General features: G+C 38.3%; 2 protein-coding genes and 1 non-coding gene across 3 annotated transcripts in view; all 3 read left to right on the plus strand.

The window, feature by feature from the left end:
* Window positions 1-3,613, plus strand: part of SGK3 (serum/glucocorticoid regulated kinase family member 3) — a 73,299-nt gene extending 69,686 nt beyond the window's left edge. Inside the window, exon 17 of the mRNA XM_065895687.1 lies at window positions 1,742-3,613. Within this exon, the coding sequence (XP_065751759.1) occupies window positions 1,742-1,912 (171 nt within the window). The 3' untranslated portion in view covers window positions 1,913-3,613. The remainder of the gene's footprint in view (window positions 1-1,741) is intronic.
* A 4,635-nt stretch (window positions 3,614-8,248) lies between these two features.
* On the plus strand, window positions 8,249-8,321 carry TRNAG-CCC (transfer RNA glycine (anticodon CCC)). The gene has a single exon. It is a non-coding gene; the product is annotated as a tRNA-Gly (tRNA).
* A 6,399-nt stretch (window positions 8,322-14,720) lies between these two features.
* Window positions 14,721-16,820, plus strand: part of MCMDC2 (minichromosome maintenance domain containing 2) — a 36,253-nt gene continuing 34,153 nt past the window's right edge. The window contains exons 1-3 of the mRNA XM_065895551.1: window positions 14,721-14,814; window positions 14,902-15,032; window positions 15,110-15,169. Of these exons, the coding sequence (XP_065751623.1) occupies window positions 14,721-14,814; window positions 14,902-15,032; window positions 15,110-15,169 (285 nt within the window). The remainder of the gene's footprint in view (window positions 14,815-14,901; window positions 15,033-15,109; window positions 15,170-16,820) is intronic.

A 16,820-nucleotide genomic window follows, 5' to 3' on the forward strand; every position in this document is an offset into this window, starting at 1 on the left:
TCAGGTGCTTTAAGGAGAGAGTCTTCTCTCACTCTTAACGTAAGTTGTACAGTTTTATCCCTCTCAGTACTGGCCAGGAGCCATCAGGGTGTTCACAGAATGTTTATAAAGTCCAGTGAAGGAACATTTTTCATCATTTATTGAGCACCTTCTACGTGTCAAATTTTGGGAATTTTATGTATTAACACATCCAGTCCTCACAGTAAACTTAACAGGTAGACGGCAGTATTCTTATTTTACAGAAGAGGAAATAAGCTTACAGAGATAGGGTAGTTTATATAAAGAATTACAGCTAACAAATTTCACAGCCAGAATTCAAACCTTAGTCTTGTTCCAGTGCCCTTGCTTCTAAGGTTATAAATGAGAATTTGATGACTTTTTTTTTTTTTTTTGGCTGCGTTGGGTCTTCATTGCTGTGCACGGGCTTTCTCTAGTTGCAGCGAGCGGGGGCTACTCTTCATTGCGTTGCGCGGGCTTCTCATTGCAGTGGCTTCTCTTGTTGCAGAGCATGGGCTCTAGGCATGCAGGCTTCAGTAGTTGTGGCACACGGGCTTCAGTAGTTGTGGCACGTGGGCCCTAGAGTGCACAGGTTTCAGTAGTTGTGCCGTTTGGGCTCAGTAGTTGCAGCACATGGGCTCTAGGGTGCTCAGGCTTTCAGTAGTTGTGGCACACGGGCTTAGTTGCTCCGCAACATGTAGAATCTTCCCAGAGCAGGGATCAAACCTGCGTCCCTTGCATTGGCAGGTGGATTCTTAACCACTGCGCCACCAGGGAAGTCCTGATGACTTTTTTATATATACATGAGTATAATTTCTAGCATTCTTTCTCCTCTGTTGGGGAATTTCTCATATGGAAGAATCTAGCATCCCGAATTTCCCTGGTCTCTGCTCTGCTGTTTGTAGACCACCAGGCTAACTGTGTCCTTGGTTTATATATGTGCTCTGAACCTGTTTACCTCGGTTAGACTTGATGACTTGAACATTTTAAGGATTCCCTTCCTCTTAGAATAGAGATAACCTAGAGCTTCAGAGATGGGCTTTAAGAGTAAATCACCTGAATCTGTATCCCAGTTTTAATCTGTAAATAAATTGGAAGGGGAGAGTCCATTAGCTTGTATCAGATTCGTGAAGGAAGATTGACCGCTACCTTCAAGCCTAAGTAGCCACTATGCTTCATTTCCCAGGTTCCAGTCCCTTTAGGTCTCTAGAGCTAAGGGTGTCACAGCCGAATGCTCAGTGAATGACCTCTGTAGCACAAGAGTCACCTTTCATAATTTTACTTACTGTCCCTTCATTTCTTCATCAAAAGGCTTCAACCTCCCCAGAATTGAGCAACTGGATGGTCAGGCATTTTATGGAAGCGGAGATGCAAAATTTTCTCCTGAAAACCTCCCTGAGCCCCTTTTCTAAATTTAGAGGTGGTGATGGGTAGAGAGAAAGTGGGTCAGTTGCCGGAACCAAGATTCAAATTAACATAGGCGAGGACCCTGTCACACTAGCCTTCCTCACCCTTATCTTTCCTCCCCCCCCATCACCCAACAACGAGAACCCTAACTGTAAGAAGGACCTGAATAATGAGAGTCAGGAAGGGAAAAGCAGGAAATGTTTCAAAGACATTGATGGAGTAGGAAGACTTGCCAGGAATAAATAGACAAATTCATGAAGGGGCTTTAATGAGGGACTGAAGTAAGGGGAAAAAAGGTAAGGTAAGGTGAGTAATAGTATGCTTTTTGATGTTTTAGGCAGGACCAGATGATATCAGGAACTTTGATGCAGCGTTTACAGAAGAAACAGTTCCATATTCCGTGTGTGTGTCTTCTGACTATTCCATAGTGAACGCCAGCGTACTGGAGGCTGACGACGCCTTTGTTGGTTTCTCTTACGCACCTCCTTCAGAAGACTTATTTTTGTGAGCAGTCTGCCATCAAGAACCCATTGAGCAAATATAAGCCTACAGATGACATGGAAACTCCTGTTTGTGTGAATATATTCAAATATGTTTAACTAGTGCCTCATTTTTACATGTAATGTTAAAAACTATGAAAAATGTATTTTCTGCTGTATGCGAGAAAATAGGGCATTTCAGAGAACTAAGTTTTGAATTAAAATTTGTATTCTTGTTTATTAAGCTTATTTTTAAACAGAAATTTTAAAAGCTACTGTTCTTAGCATTAACCTATTTTTAAAGAAAACTTTTTTGCTAATGACTGTTTCTTTTTCCCTCTAGGTTTATGCTAACATCTACCCAAGATAGACTGTTTTTTAACAGTCTGTTTCAGTTCAGTTAACATACATTAATGCCTTCGTAGCTCTCTACTTTGAGTTCTCAGATCACAACTATGCAATTGGTACATGGTTGTTTAAGAAGAAACCATATCTTTCCATAATGAATCACTGTTTGACATTATCATTTCTTGGTAGGATTAAAATATAAAAGCATAGTTAACTCATTGGCTGCTAGCTAACACTTTGAGTAACTGTCCATTCTGCAGATGAAATTAAGAAGTAACAAAAGGAAATCCTATGCTTTTGAAATACCAGTTCAAATTTATGAATTATTTTTCCTCTGGAGAAAAAGTAAAAGTTTAATAGAAATTTAGAAATTTTAAGTATTCCCAAAGCTCTGAAGGGAAATAAAGTACTGCTGGATTTTGTTTTTTAAGGCGGTGCCAAAAGCGAATATCTCTGTGTCATGTATTTATATTACCAATACGTTTTATTTATGTTCTTTTTGGTCTTTTGAATATTTAATATATTGTTAAGTAGGTCGAAATCTTGATATTTGTTTTTGCAAATAGCTATTCAAAACTGTCTTCCTAATTGGTTGATAAGTAAAAAATATTGCACTGTCTAGAGTATTTACCTAATTGGGAACTAAAAAGTAGAATAGCAAATTATGGGTCAGTATAAATGTATACAGTTTTACTACAATGTAACAAAAGTTAAAAATAATTTAGGCAGATGCATAGTCAGTATCTTATGTATCTTAGAAAAAGTACAGGAAGCTGACCTTAAAATCATACTAAAATCCAACTTGTAATTGTAAAAAAGAATATCTACAGAAAAACTAAAACTCATGCTTACCTTGGGATTCTGATTCTTAGTTTAGAGATTTTTCAGGTCTTGTAGGAAACTGTGAAAGAGTTTAGTGACGCAGTTTTGATGCTTCAGGAACAAGCATACTTTCCATGTATTTTCTCTTGAGAAAGAAATTACAAAAACTTTTCACACAAATACCCTTTAGCGTAAAATTGTTCAGCAGAAGGCAGGGAGGCAGAGTGTACTTTTGTTAGATTAGTAATGTTTGCATCCAATACACTGAATCTTCCTTTAGAGGTAAGACTTTAATAGCGACACTGTAAATATTTGGTTTATTTGGCACTACTGTAAGTTCTGCTTTTATACAAAGCTCTTTGCTTATTATGAAACAAAAACTGTAGTTTCTTGTATGATTTTTTTTTACTCAGCTGTTCCTTAATTAAACTGCCAAAAATTTAAGTGCAATATTGTATATTTTTAAGAACAAATTTTAAATAGAATATTGATGTTTCTCAGATCACAGGAAATACAAATCTTATATAGTATAATAAAAACTAGCAAAAAGATTAATGATCATCTAATGCCTGCCATTATTTTATCTTGTTTATTTTTTAAAATTTATTTTTTTATTTATTTATGGCTGCGTTGGGTCTTTGTTGCTGCGCACGGGCTTTCTGTAGTTCCAGTGAGTGGAGGCTACTCTTTGTTGTGGTGCACGGGCTTCTCATTGTGGTGGCTTCTCTTGTTGTGGAGCATGGGCTCTAGGCACGCGGGCTTCAGTAGTTGTGGCTCGTGGGCTCTAGAGTGCAGGCTCAGTTGTGGCGCACAGGCTTAGTTGCTCCACAGCATGTGGGATCTTCCCAGACCAGGGCTCGAACCCGTGTCCTCTGCATTGGCAGGTGGATTCTTAACCACTGCGCTACCAGGGAAGTCCCCCTGCCATTATTTTTAATTAAAATTGGTGATGCTTACAGTAGTCATTACAAACTAATTATTCGTATATGTAAAGAAGTATAAAATTTTAACTAAATATCTGGGTATACATAGAAATTTCTAGATTATCATAGGCTGACATGTTTAATATTCAGGGAACAAAATCTCTTCCAAGTTTCAAGTTTATTTTTTTTCTCAGAGCATGCTAAATCTTTTAGAAAAAGGTCTGCCCTTTGAATAGTTGAACCATTTCATGGTTATTGCCAAAATAAACTCAAAGATCTAAATGAAGAAGCCCTGACATCCTTCATGTTACACATACCTCTTATTGCCTATGGTACAGTGTAGGGCTTCCCAACCATTGTCATGTCACAGCACACACTGAAAATTACAACATTTGGCACACCTGGTGAGAGGTGCCAGCTGATGTAGATGCTGGCAGCAGGTGCTCTGCTCAAAAGTTTTTATGCCAAAATAATTTTTCAATTTATGAGCCAACAAACACTGTTGGGATATAATTTCAGCAATGACAAATGTTTTAAAAGTGATTTAAATATTTGAAATATTTATTACTATAAAATTTTATCACTATAAAAATTTACCTTTACCAATATCTTTTGGCATACCTGAAACTTTTATAGTGATTATCCATAGGCATAATATTACAGACCTTTACACGGATATTTTATGACTCATTCTTTTGTACATCACATACTGTATGAAAAGTGGGAGTGGTATGTGGGAACATTTTTAGTAGTGCTGGCATGATTTTCAATAAAGTGTGTTAAAATTGATAACTTATTTCCTCATGTATGTAGTTTGGAAGTTAGCTCTGTTTTTGAAGTGGGATTTTCTGCCACTTGCCTCTAACAGCAGTTTCTACTTTTGTTGGTTTTTACAGATTATTCTATATCCCAAGGAGATTGTTCATTTATATGAAACCCCAGAGTGGACATGGATGAGTTTCAAGTGGCATGAGTACCTTGAAAAGATACACCAAGTTTTGTGTGTAAATAAAATCGACTTGGGGGCAGGGAGTGCTGCATAGCTTTGTTTATTAGATGATCAAAAGGATTTACTGCTATAAAAAGACTGGGTTTCTTCTCTGCCACTTTTGTTCCCCTTCACTCACTGAATATTAAGAGGGTTTGCTCTCTAATTTCCCTGAAAGCATTCCAGTTGGAGATTTATATCACTTATTTAGCATTTTTGGTGCAATTTTAATTTGTAATTTGTAATTCTTTAAACATATTCCTTAAAGGGACCCCCCTACAGAAAAGTATTTCTTATTTCACTATTTCTTTGCATTATGCCCATTTTTACAGAGGTACTTAAGTCAGAAAGAAATATAGCTGTCTCAAAATGGTAACTTTTTGATAATTTACCCAAAATCAAGATAGTAGAGAATAGTTTAAAGCAATATTATACAAAGAAAAAAAGCAAATATAGAAGTATAAATTCAGAGTGGTATTTATAGCAATGAAGTAGCCAATCAAAGGATCCTACAAATAAGTTATTTTTACATATTGTACTGAAAATGATGGATCACCATATGACTCTTACGGGAATAGTGTAAAACAAAGAATTACATTACTCTACATAACCCTGCTTACTGTAACAACCATGCCCATTTGGTGTTTTTACTAATCTTGTGTTTAAGTACAACTGAAGTTTTTGCTGTAAATTCTCTGCAGGAATATATCTCAGATTCATCCTTTTTTTCTAGTAAAATTTCAGTATTTCCACCTTATTAGGGAACAGAGATTTCCACTCAATTTTAGTTAAACTTTGTGGGGAAGTCAACAATGAGTTGTCAATATTCAAATGTTTTTATGTTTCATTAGTTAACTCTTGGAATCCAGAAGGCTTATATACAGTAAAACAGACCCACTCAAGGTCAAATTTGATCTCAGTGTGTTGCAGTTTTGGTTCTTTCCAGGTAGTAGTTTATATAGCCTTGCTGTGTTGAATTTTTCTCTTATGCCTCAGTGACAGCTTACTTTGTTAATGATTCATTGACGCTGCACACTGACACTTCTGTAGTTTATTTCAGTAAGATAGCCCCTAGTGATGTGCTTCAATTAGATATCAGAAGCAAAGCTTTGTGTTTTGTCAAAACTCTTATGACTTTAACACTTGAGTGCTGTGCACTTTGCTGTATATACAGCAAATTAAACCTCAAAGAAAAATATTAAAAGGGAAAATAAAGTCAGTTACATGTAAGACAAAAATAAAAGTTAAATCATAATTCTGTCATCTTAAGTATTTTAGCCATTGTACCACACGACAGAGAAGAGAATCAGGAATTTGGTCCAAAGGAAAAGTTAAATTGGGGAAGAGGTAGAAATAGCATAACCCAAGCAATGCAAGTACACAAGAATGCATGACAGGGACTTCTGTTTTCCAGCTTCACATGGAAGGAGCTTAGAAGTTGCCAGGTAAAAAAAGCTGAACAAACATCAACCTTTCTTGGATACAGATGACAGTGGATGACACAGGACAGACTGCTGCCCCCAAGACTGGAGAGACCGACAGGCAAATACAGGGATCTGTGGCTTTGCTGGAACAGAGGCAGCCACCACAGGAGCCAGTGCAGGGGTAGGAAGACCTGAGCTGTATTGACAAATTGCTGGGGACTAAGTGCGCACAACTTTGAGACTTCAGAAGTCCAGGAGAACCTAGTCACACGGATCCCCACAATTTTATGAGATTTACCTCCTGGGGCTCAACCAACTTCTCACAAATATTAAAGAAAAATTCCTTTGTGCTTCCAGCAGGAGGAGGGAAAATGAACCATTTTCAAATATGCCAGAGCACTGTGTTCTTAACAAGTCCTGCCCTCAGGAGAAACTAGTTAATCAGAGCCCGACCGGCAGGGTTTTATCAGAGCCTAACTGAGGTGGGGGAAAGGAAATACCCAACTCCAGTTCATTCTAGCCATCCTAACCCACCTAATACAGGGGTGGGGGGGAGAAGAAGAAAACTGAGAAAGACACTCAGTTTGTGGGACAACTACAAAAGATGTAATATACATGTAATGAGAATACCAGAAGGAGAGAGAGAAAAAAGAACAGAAGAAATATTTGAAGTAATAATGACAGAATTTCTCCAAATTTCAGACACCAAACCCCAGATCCAGGAAGCTCAGAGAACACCAAGCAAGATAAATGCAAAGACAACAAAACAAAACAAAACTATAGCTAGGCATACATTCTCAAACTACAGAAAATCAGAGACGAAAAATCCTGAAAGAGGCCAGAGGAAACAAAGATATGAATTACATCTGACTTCTCAGAAACCATGCAAGCAAGAAGAGAGTGGACTGAATATTTACAGTGTTGAGAGAGAGAGGAAAAAAAAAACCCGCCAACTTGGTGAAGGAGAAATAAAGACTTTCTCAGACAAACAAAAATTGAGGTAATTTGTTGCCAGTAGACCTGCCTTCCAAGAGAGTTTAAAAGAAGTTCTTTAGAGAGAAGGAAAATAATATAATTCAGAAACTCAGATCTACATAAAGAAAGGAAGAAGGAATCCAAGAAGAAATAAGTGAAGGTAATATAAAAACTTATTTTTTCTTATTTTTAATTGATCTAAGAACTGAAATAATAACAACAATGTATTTGATTATGTATGCTTACATATATATCATATAAATATGCTTGCTTATGCTTTTACGTAAGTAAAACAAATGACCATGATACAAGGAATGAGGAAGAGGAAGTAAGATTATTTTGTAATTATAAGGTATTCACACTAAGGTACTTCACTATACTGTGAAGCAGTGTCGTTTGAAAGTGGGCCTTGATTAGTTGTAAATGTATATTTACAGTCTAGGACAATCAGTTTGAAAAAGGAGAAAAAAAAATAACTGACAGCTGAGAAAGGAGAGGAAGTGGAATGAATTAAAATCACAAAAGGCAGAAAAAGAAGAGGACAAAAATAGGAATGAGTAAAAAGGCAACAAATGGAAAACAGTAACAAATATGGTAGATATTAATCCAACTATATCAATAATCACTCTGAACATCAGTGGTCTAAATGCACCAATTAAAAGACAGATTTTTCAGAGTGGATCAAAAAACAAGCCCCAACGACATGTTGTCTATAAGAAATCCACTTTAAATATAAAGACATACAGATTAAAAGTAAATGGATGGAGAAAATATATAGCATGCTTATATTAATCAAAAGAAAGGAGGAGTAACTATACTGATTTCAGACAGAGTAGACTTCAGTGAAAGGAAGGTTATCAGGAATGAAGAAGGACATTAGGGACTTCCCTGGTGGTCCAGTGGTTAAGACTCTGCACTCCCAATGCAGGAGGCCCAGGTTCGATCCCTGGTCAGGGAACTAGATCCCGCATGCCACAGCAAAGATCCCGCATGCCACTACGAAGATCCCACATGTTGCAACTAAGACCTGGCGCAGATAGATAGATAAAACAAACATAATGATAAAGGAGTCAATTCTCCAAGACATAACTATCTTTAGTATGTATGCACCTAACAACAGGGTATATAAAGCTACATTAGGCATGCTTCAACACCCGTCTCTCAGAAATGGACAGATCCAGCAGGCAGAAAATCAGAAAGGACATAGTTGAACTCAACAACACCATCAATCAACTGGAGAGAAGTGACTTCTGTAGACTGCTTCATCCAAAAACAGCAGATAACACACTCTTCTCAAGTTCACATGGAACACTCACCAAGATCAAATTCTGGGCCATAAAAAACACTTTACCAAATTTAAAAGTGTAGAAATCATATAATGTCTGCTCTAAAACCACAATGGAATTAAACTAGAAATCAATAACAAAAAATAACTGGAAAGTCCCAGTTATATACATGAAGATTAAACAACATACTTAAAAATAATACATGGATCAAAGAAGAAATATCAAGAGAAATTTTAAAATGCTTTGAACTAAATGAATGAAAACAAAATATCAAAATTCGTGGATAGAAAGTAGTGCTTAGAGGGAGATTTATAGCATTGAATGCATATATTAGAAAGGAAGAAAGATCTAAAATCAATAAGTTTCTACCTTAGGAAACTAGAAAAAGAAGGGAAGGCAGAGGGAACTCTGTAACTTTTACTCAGTTTTGCTGTGAACCTAAAAACTGCTCTAAAAAAATTAAAAGAAAAGCATGAGAGCAGGTCCTGTGTAGCTGCTGAAAAAGAAAAAATGGGAGAGGGGATGAGAATGGAAAGGGAAAGGACTTTGATTTGCATAAAACAGTCCTCTTCCACACCACCACCCCCAAGTTAAAAAATTAAAATGAACCTATCACTTAATGAAGTATTCATCTTTATGAATCTGCCTAACAAATGCCCTATATGAGTGTACCTAAAAATAAATGTTGCTTCTTGCATAAGTTACTAGTTTTACCCATGGGATATCTACTTTAAAATTTCAACCTATTGGGGGGGCTTCTAATTCTCAACCTGCCACTGTGATGTTCAGTGATATTCTGTAATAATAAAATGCTGAGTATTTACAGCAGTGTATCAATAAGTTTTGGTTAATCAGTTAACCATAACAATTCATTTCCATGCCAAAGTAATAATGGAGTTTTAAATCAACCAAGTCCAGTAGAATCTTCTAGTAGGTTTTTATGTTTTTAATAATACTTTAAAATATGTTAGACATAAGAAAAGCACTTAAATTTTTAAGTATTCAGTCCACTACTGCACATTGCAAACTCTCTGAAAATGATAGTGATATCTAGAATCAAAATGTCAGTGCTTCTTATTTGACTGGTAGGGGAGAAAAGAGAAGACTCCTCAGGGTTTCCAAGGAGGACTGGAGCGGCTGCTTTCCTTATTAAAAACAGATTGGCGGGACTTCCCTTGTGGAGCAGTGCGCCTGCCAATGCAGGGGACACGGGTTCCCCTGCAAAACTTTAAACTATACATGAATGCCTTTTTGAAGAATTGATTCTACCATAAAACACAAGATCCATCAGCAGACCATAGCCTAGTTCTCATCTAAAATATCAACAGTGTTCATGACCACAGAATTGTAGTACGAGACAGTTTTAACAGCTCTTTGCTGTTGCAAATTGATTTCTAGTTCAGCAAAATATTTTCCTCACCTCGTCACTCATATCGATTATATTCCCCCCAGAGAAACAAATTCTGTGGTGTTTTGTCAACCCTGTTAAATACTGAAGGGGTGGCTTCAATTACTTTTCCATGGCATGTGGTCCAACCTTCCACCTCCTGGTGCCCCACCCCCATGCATAACTGCACCAAGAAATACTAACGGGGGAGGACTCAGCACAAGTTTTGGTTTTTTGCTAACAGCTTTATTGATATTTAATTCACATACCTTAGAATTAACCCATTTGAAGTGTCAAATCCACTGGCTTTTGGTTTCTTCAGACTTGTGCAACTATCATCACAATCAATTTTGAACGTTTTCACCACCTTGAAAAGAAACCGTGTGTGGGTGGATAAACAAAATGTGGTATATACATAAAATGGAATGTTATTCGGCCTTTAAGAGGAAGTACTGACGTGTTATGACATGGATGAACCTTGAAACATTTTGTCAAGTGAAATAAGTCAGTCACAAAGGACAGGTACTATATGATGCCACTTCCATGAGGTACCTCGAGTAGTCAAATTCATAGAGACAGACCATAGCATGCTGGTTGTCAGGGGCAGGTGGGAGAGTGGGGAGCCTGGAAACGGGGAGTTATTGTTTAACGGGGACCAAGTTTCCATTTGGGAAGACGAAAAAGTTCTGGAGGTGGATCGTGGTGAGGTTTCACAATGTGGATGTACTTAACATCGCTGAACTGTACCCTTAAAAATGGTTAAAGTGGGGCTTCCCTGGTGGCGCAGTGGTTGGGAGTCTGCCTGCCGATGTGGGGGACGCGGGTTCGTTCCCCGGTCCGGGAGGATCCCGCCTGCGTCGGAGCAGCTGGGCCCATGGGCCATGGCCGCTGAGCCTGTGCGTCCGGAGCCTGTGCTCCGCAACGGAAGAGATCACAACAGTGAGAGGCCCACGTACCACAAAAAAAAAAAAAAAAAAAAAAAAAGAATCCTTCTGTCAATGCAGGGGACACGGGTTCGACCCCTGGTCCGGTTAGATCCCACATGCCGTAAAGCAGCTAGGCCCGAGCGCCACAACTACTGAGAACGCTCGCTAGAGCCTGCAAGCCACAACTACTGAGCCTGCGTGCCTAGAGCCCGTGCTCTGCCACAAGAGAAGCCACCGCAATGAGAGGCCCACGCACCGCAACGAAGAGTAGCCCCCATGGGGGCTTCCCTAGTCCCTCCGGGGCATATGGGATCTTCGCGGACCAGGACACGAACCCGTCGGCAGGCGACTCTCAACCACTGCGCCACCAGGGAAGCCCGACAGGCGGATTCTTAACCTAAAGTGGTAAGTTTTATGTATATTAAAGAAAAAGATTTTTTAATTTTAAAAAGAAAAAAACCATACCCAATAGCAGTCACTCTCCACCCCTTAAGCCCCAGGCAACCACTAATTTATTTTCTCTCTCTCAGATTTGTCTATTTGGGACATTGCACATGAGAGGAATCATACAATATTTGGCCTTTCCTGTCTAGCTAAATCTTTTGCTTTACATAGTATTTCCAAGGGTCATCCATGTTGTAGCACATTATTAGGACCTCATTCCTTTTTATGGCTAAATAACATTACGTTGTATGGATATACCACATTTTATTTACCTATTTATCAGTTGTTTCCACTTTTTGGCTATTATAATACTATAAACATCAATACTCTAAAAATTCACATAAAAGTACTTGTGTCAACATATGTTCTATATTCCCTCTCATATTATCTATGTATAATATGTAATATGTGGCATGCAATTGTTGGGTCATATAAAGAACTCTGTGGTTCTTTATCAGGGAAAGATTTCCAAATTGTCTCCACCGTTTTGCATTCCCACCAGGAGAGTTTTTGGTAAGTTTTTTTTTAAACAAACAGGGACACCCTTGGCCTGCGATAACAACGAAAACCGAGGGTCTCTATCTTTCTCTCTATACTTTGCCCTGCAGGGAGGAAGCACGAGCGACTCTATTAATAAAGAGAGTGGAGGGCATGTCTGGGTAGTTGCCTCGGTGACCGGAAGGGGCGGTCCCGGAAGGCTCCACGCAGCCAACGGCTGGGAGGTGCGCGCATGCGCACGTGGGCCTGCTGGTTCCCGGGCTCGAGGTGGCGCGCGACGGGCGAAGCTCGGTGGGTGCAAGAGGCGGGGGGCGGGGGGGGGGGGTGGTCACACACTGCTGGGCTGGGGTCCGCAGTGCTGGAGGTTGCTTCTGAGGGTGGGACAGGCCCTGGAGCCCAGGGTGTGAGGCCGGATTCGCTTTCCATCCACTTTGGTTGTGAGGTTGTTACCTGCTGCCGCGGCCCTCAGAGAAGACACGCCCCCGCGTCTGTTTCAAGGGAACCAACACTTGGGTTCTTTAGGCTGTGGGAAGACCTGTAGAATTTTATCCCGGTTCGCTTATTGGGTGCTTTTCCAAAGGCGTCCATGTCTTTTCCTCCACTTTCCCATACCTTGGAAATGCATCCCCTCCCAGGACGACGCCCGCTTTACCCAGGTGATGCCCAGAGCAGCGTTCTCTCTAGCCTTTTTTAAGTTCCTGAACGCCAGGCCCTGGTTTATGTCGCCCCAGTGCTTCTGTCTATCTGGATGTCCCAGGAGCCCGTCAGAGTCAGCATATTTCAAAGGAGCTTTACCTTATTATTTCCCTCGTCTTCTCCTGGCTTCCATATTTCCATTAGAGCGGCATTCCACCCACCCTCACAGACCGGATACCATGTCCAGGGTGAAATCTTAAAAAAAAAAAATGTCCGGAATCCAGCCCCTCCATTCCATTTCACCCCTAATGCCCTAGATTGGGCCGTCCATCTCCCAGGACTATTTTCAATACTTAGAAACTGATTATTGACACTTCTTCCTCTATTCCAACCCACTTTCCGCACTGGCGGCAAGTACTGATTTACAAAATAAAAATCTGACCATATTACTCACCTGTTAAAAACTTTGATGGTTTCCCTTTGTCTGTATAATCATCGTGGACTGCAAAATTTTTCAATCTGGTTGAGCTCCACCCAGCCATTTCCTTTTTAGCAGCCTCCCTTCATTCGGCCCCGGAAACCTTATGTTCTCATGAAGCACAGATGGAACGTTCTGAACACAGCACACACTTTAAGATGGTTGAACTTAGGGCCACAGAGAAATAAACTCCGAAGTTCCTCTCCCCGCTCCCTCCCCCCGTGCGTCCCTCCACCCCTCCCCACCCCCCGCCATATAATAGGGAGAAGACAGTCTCGATTACTTTTCTTTGGAAAGTGACCTGAACTCCAAGGAGCAGGGGTATGGATTCAACAGTGTGGGTCTGAAAATTAGGGGAAGGGGGATTACCTCTCTCCTTGGAAAACTTTCTCTTCCTCTCTTCACCTCTCCTTCAATTAGTGACATCTTACCTATCAAATGTCACCTTTAAAGTAGAATTTATCACTTCATGTCTATGTCCCCACTGTATTAAATCAAAATGTCCTAAAACAATAGAAAATATTATGACCCCTACACGAGGATGACCCCAAATTGTGTGAGCTATTTCGTGTATGTTGTTCCTTCTGTGCTCTCTAGTACATTAATATTTCTTTAATAGCACGTAAGTTGTACAGAATTATAATTTTTTACATACCTATTTTCCCTCACTGTACTATCTGAACAGTAGGGACTATATTTTACTGATCTTTGTATCCCCAGTGCCTAGGACAGTCTGATACCCAATAAATAGTAAATGCCCAATAAATACTTGATAATGAATACATGTGATAGTCATTATTTCTGACTCCTCTAAATTGGCAGCCATTGAAGGCAGGATTCAATCTTATTCATTTTATCCCTAGACCCTAATACAATGTTTGGCATATATTGTTTCCAATTGGTGTTTGCTGTCTTTAAATGAATTTTATGTATTCCACTCTCATTACTATGGTTTAGTGTTTTATGTTGGTCACTGATAGAAAATTTAAAGCCAGAAGAGGCCTTATCATCTAATACAACCCCTTAATTTCCTACAGATGAACCAAGAGAGGTTGGGTGATTTACCCATAGCAACTAGCAAATGCTGGATCTAGATCCAGGTTTTCAGACTTCTTAGGCTAGCTATACTTTGTTACTTATATTGAATTTGTGAAAGAGCTTTTACCACTTTCATTTTTTTAAACAACGCCTGCAAGGGGACCTCATTATCCAATATTAGTTTCAACAAGCATTTTTGGTATACCTACTCTGTAAAGAGACATTTGAAGCTCCTGTTCTTAAATTTGAAATCTTATGGAGAGGCTCATAACCTAGTGTTGATAAAAATATCATTCGGCAAAAGAAACCAGTTTTGTTTCTCTTTGAGTAGGATTTTTTTTTTTGTGCATCGCACGGCTTACCAGATCTCAGTTCCCGGACCAGGGATTGAACCCAGGCCATGGCAGTGAAAGCCCGGAATCGTAACCACTAGGACACCAGGGAACTCCCAGGAATTTTTTAAGTTGGAAATTTTACCTCATTTTATTTCACCCTCAATTTTACATTTAATAGTTTAAACAGTTTTATTATAGATCCTTAAATGTAACTTTTATTTTATTTCTAGGTGTTCCTGTCTTTTCTATGAATTTCACTCTCTGTAGTCTTCACCAGCAGCTGTGGTTTAATCATTCAGTAAAAGAGAAGAATCATTAACTAGGAGAAAATGTCAAATCTAAAAATGAAAGAGGCAGCCCTTATCTATCTTGACAGAAGTGGAGGCCTCCAAAAGTTCATAGACAATTGCAAATCCTACAGTGGTATGTTCAGCAAAGTTGACTTTATTTTAGAAACTTTAAAGTCCTACGTATAACTGTCCTCATTTTTATACTTGTGTATTTTTACAGATTCAAAACAAAGTTATGCTGTCTATCGATTCAGTATTTTAATAAATCCCTCTGATATTATTGAGTTGGATGCTGAACTTGGAAATCATATTTTACACCAGCCTTTAAAAGCTGCTCAAGTTTTTCAATCAGTAAGTTAAAGAAAGAGATAATTTTATGCCACATGGAATTTTTGCTAACTTCTTTGGTTTTTTGTTTGAAATCACAGGTCTGTTTTATTGCTGTTAAGACTCTCTCATTAATTGAACAATTACAGACTGAAGCTCAAGTAAGTTTTAGTTAAATTTAACAAAGAAAACTAAGGCACAATACTTTCAAGATACCTTGTAAATAAATATTTTTATATTCATATATATTTTTTGTTTAAACATATTTTCAAAGTTTAATAAATTATCTTACATATGCATCTTTACTTCCTGTTTTATCACTTATTAAACATTTTTATAATAAAACATTTCAAACATACCCCCAAATAAAGAGAATAATACAGTGAACCTCCATATATCTATCACGCAGATTTAATCGTTTGCAATATTTTGCCATGCTGGCATCGTCACTTTTTTTCTGAAATGTTTTAAAGCAAATCTTTAAAATACATTCTGTATTTCACCCCTACATACTTCGGTATGTATCAACCTCTAAAAATTGTGGACATTTTTGTTATATAACCACAATGCCATTATTACCATTTACAAAAAAAAATAATTCCTTGGTATCATCTAATATCCAGTCCATATTGAAATTTACCCAGTCAGGGTCTCAAGACTGCCTCACAATTGATGTGTTCAAGTCAGGACTAAAACAAGGTACACACATTATAACTGGTTCTTACATCTCCCTAAGTCTCTTTTAATCTAGAGCCATTTCCTCCCCCTCCTTTTTTATGCCATTGAATTTTTGAAGAAACTAGTTAATTGTCCTGTAAAATGTCTCATCTGGACTTGTCTGATTATGTTCTTGTAGTATTTAACTTATACCCCTAAACACCAAATTTCTGGAAAAAAAGTTGGCTCTAAAGACTTGATTAGATTCAAATTCAACTCATTTTGATGAGAATATATCATAGTGTCATGTGTTTCATACTGCCCTACATTAGGAGAACTGTCCTATTGTTATCCCACTTTTAGCAATGCCACAATTGAGCAGTGGATGCAGATGATGTCAGTCTGATTCCTCCAATATACAGTCTCCCATCAACTGTCACCTAATGGTTTTCACAGCTATTGATAGTCACTGCCTAGATTCCATTAGGAGTTTCAAAATTGTGATTTTCCTAATTTTAGCAAACTTTCTATATTTACTGGCTGAAACTATCCTGTAAGAGAAGTTTTTCCTCTCATCAACTATTTGGTTACCCTGCAATACAATTTGTACAGGAAAAGTAGAAGGAATGTTTGATTCTTTCCATCTATAAATTTTCATAGTGATGAGTTGAAATATAACAGCCTCCAATGATGACCAATATTTTTTGTTTGTTTTTCCTTTTTTAAATTATGAGGAATTACATGAATTTTTAAATATATCTGATAGGTTTCAATGAATCTTTGTCATTCTTTTTGATGCCTATATTATCTAACTTTGGTCATTGGGAGCTCCTTAAAGTTTGTTCTTATGTCCTTTTGACACATTTCATTAGTTTTTAAGCCCCCCTGGTTTCTATCACAAGGAGATGTACAAGGAGGTCCATCTGGTGTATTTTCTGCCCCATGGAATCAGCCGTTTCCCCTAAGGAGCTCTGGTTCCTTTTCATGAGAAATTATATTTAGAGATCTGGGCACTAGAAGTGTTTGTTGCTATTGAGTTGTCATTGTTTTATAAATAAGTCTTTTCAGTGAATATAGCGAGAAATGTGTATTTTTAAAGAAAAATGAGTTCATAATGATATTTTCAATTAAAATATCAGATTATAAGGATTTTGC

This window comes from Phocoena phocoena, chromosome 17, assembly GCF_963924675.1.
Source record: "Phocoena phocoena chromosome 17, mPhoPho1.1, whole genome shotgun sequence".
In the NCBI taxonomy this organism is placed as follows: Eukaryota; Metazoa; Chordata; class Mammalia; order Artiodactyla; family Phocoenidae; genus Phocoena; species Phocoena phocoena.